We start from the raw sequence: 2,720 nt of genomic DNA, 5'->3' as shown, positions 1-2,720 counted from the left end.
CGGCCAACTCTTGGCGGAACCTTGGCCCGGTCAGGCAATAGAGGAACACGTGGAGCGCCTGGTTGAGATACATCAGGCAGTTGGTCAGTGTCCAGCCCAGGTGGAGGCGCGCGGAGGCCAGGGGCTGGTTCTCCTCTGCCACATACGTGTACACGATGATGTAGACGTTGATGGGTGAGTTGAGAAGCAGGAAGGCTACGGTTATCGCGATCAGAGTTTTGCTCACGCTGGACGTGGAGCGCGTAGTCTTGGAGGTTTGGCGTTTGGGAACGTGTTTCGGGTTCTTTGTTGAGCTCCCTGTGGCGTCGAGTGCTGATGGAGATGTGTTTTTTGAGCTCGCGGTGTGATCGATGATTGAGCGCGGTGTGTTTCTTGAGTTCGATTTGGTGTCAATTTTTGAAGGTAGGGTGTTTCTTAAACTCTCTGTCGCGTCGATTATTGAGAGAGGTGCTGGTGTCTTCTTTTGAGGGCTGTTAGTGGTGTTTTGTTTGTCTATGTTTGAATTGAAGTCTGTGTCTGTTCCAGTGACGTAGAGTGTACTCTGTGCGAGAGAAGATCCATCTCGTGTGTTTTCTACTTTGATTGTAAAAGGCTGTGATCTGCTTTGACTTTTAAACTCATTGCGTATCTCGATACGCGTTTGCTGTTTCAGAGTTTTCATGGCATACTTTGTAAAACCATCCCTTTCATTTTCATCCCAGTTGGTGGAGGTTTCCGGATTTTGAGCCGTTTTTGGGCTTCTCCAGGCGGGAGAAGTTTGTTTGGAATCACCAGGTTGTTCTAGATGTGCCGAATTATTTTGTAATGAAAGTTTTATCATACTAACCGGAGAGCAAGACGCTTCATTATGAGTGTCTTCGAAGAAGGAAGGGTCTTTGGTTTCTTCCTGTGGCCAGACTTTGGCGCTGTGAGATCTCCGTCTCGAGCCATGATGAGGAGACTTCGTCATCGTCACGCTCTCTTGCACCGGAGTGTCAATTCTCTGTTCTAGCACTTGGAAATCCACCTGTTCTGTAGGCCCTGCGTCTTCGTTTCTGGGATTCTCCTCCTCCTCCTCCACCTCTTCGCCCTCCTCCTCCTCCTCCTCTTCCACATCGTCGATAAACTGTTTCTCACTGTCTTTTCTCTCTCGCGTCGTCTTCGTGAAAAATCCTCGGAGTGTGTTCTCAATAGTAAACACTTGCCTCCCCCTCCCACTAGTTGACGTCACAGTTTGAGAAGGGGGAACAAACACTTTCTTGTAACCGTTTCTCTTGAGATTTATCGAGTCTTTGCCGTGGCTGCAAACGTGGTCCGATACTACTATCTCTTCCCCTGCTGAGCAGCCATATTTCTTCTCATCAAGGACATAACTCTCCCACACATCTGAAATCGACTTATCTATCATACTCTTCCCTACTCCTAGACTTATTCTACCAGGCTCTGTATCTGTTGGTGTGAGGCAGTCTACACCCACAGGACTTAACGACGAAGACAAATACAAAGCCGAAAATGGAGTCACAACCAGACCTTGAACTTTCCTTTCGTGAGTACTATCAAGCTTGCCCTCATTTTCTGGTGAAGTCTGGGAGCCATCATCCACACCCCACACCTCTAACTCGTTCTGCGAAGAGAAATTCTCCAACCCTACACAACTGTCCGCAACACTGTTCTTTGATGTAGTACAGTGTGAGTCTTTGCTGCTCAGCACAGCAGCTCCACGACAGGTTATGTCCACTGGCATGTCAGTGACAGATGCCGTGACTCCGTCATCGCTCTCTCGTCTTAGCTGCTTCTGGATTGTGGATTCTAAAGGTGTCACATCTGACAGTTTGCCACTCTCCAACAAAACTGATGGTCCAGGATTAGTTAAGTCCTTTTGGTGTTCAAATACGTCGTTTTCGTGATTAACTGTGCCCTCTTCGTGATTAGGTAGACCCTTTTTATTGTCAGCCAAGTCATTTTCATTATTGGTTATGTCCTGTTCAAGATCAGATAAGTCCTTTCTGTAATTAATTGAGTCCTTTACTTGATTAATTTGGCCCTTGTCATGATCAGTTCGGTGCTTTTCAACTACAGACCTGACAACCCTCTCAGCCTGACAGCAATTGTTACTTTCACTCACGCCAGACATAGCTCTGTTCAGGTCGAAATCTGACACTCTGGAATTACAGCGAGCCTTCGGTGACCTAGTTTTACTTTGACCTGTCTTTGACCCTTTCTGGGGAACGTCGTCCATGACCTTTGATCTCCCAGACCTCCGTCGGTGATCTGCCATCTTCCTGTCCGACCTCACCAGTTGACGGATTATGATGACGTTACAGGCCAGAATGAGGACAAAGGGAATCAGGAAGTACACACACAAGTCGATCCAAGGCCACACCTTTTGGATGAATCTGAAAGACAGTGAAAACAACAATCCAGAATCTGGAGGACAGTGAAAACAATAATCAAGAATTTGCAAGACAGTGAAATCAAGAGTCCAAAACTCGTGCCAACTGGCGTAATTGATTGATTAACAAATGGTTCTGAAATAATTAGTGCTAGTTTACCAGTGGAAGGTGGATTGCTTGTATTCAGGTGTTGTTTGCTCTTTCTTTCCTTTCAAACATATATTGCCCTCCCACACGCCCACCGCCGTTCGACCTCACTCACACCACAGAAATAGGACTAGACAAATCCATGTAACATCTTAGCCCGCTGTCTCCAATAACCCTCCTCCACTCTCTCTCTCTCTCTCT

At 46.9% G+C, this 2,720-nt stretch overlaps 1 protein-coding gene across 1 annotated transcript in view; it reads right to left on the bottom strand.

Moving 5' to 3' along the window:
• LOC101854910 overlaps positions 1 to 2,720 on the bottom strand; it is a gene marked incomplete at both ends in the record, with an annotated part of 6,162 nt that continues 3,442 nt past the window's right edge. Inside the window, 1 exon segment of the mRNA XM_005111255.3 lies at positions 1 to 2,375. Coding sequence (XP_005111312.3) covers positions 1 to 2,375 — 2,375 coding nt within the window.

The sequence above is a fragment of the Aplysia californica genome, unplaced genomic scaffold (assembly GCF_000002075.1).
Source record: "Aplysia californica isolate F4 #8 unplaced genomic scaffold, AplCal3.0 scaffold01032, whole genome shotgun sequence".
NCBI classification, from domain to species: Eukaryota; Metazoa; Mollusca; class Gastropoda; order Aplysiida; family Aplysiidae; genus Aplysia; species Aplysia californica.
This window is presented reverse-complemented; position numbering and strand designations above follow the sequence as displayed.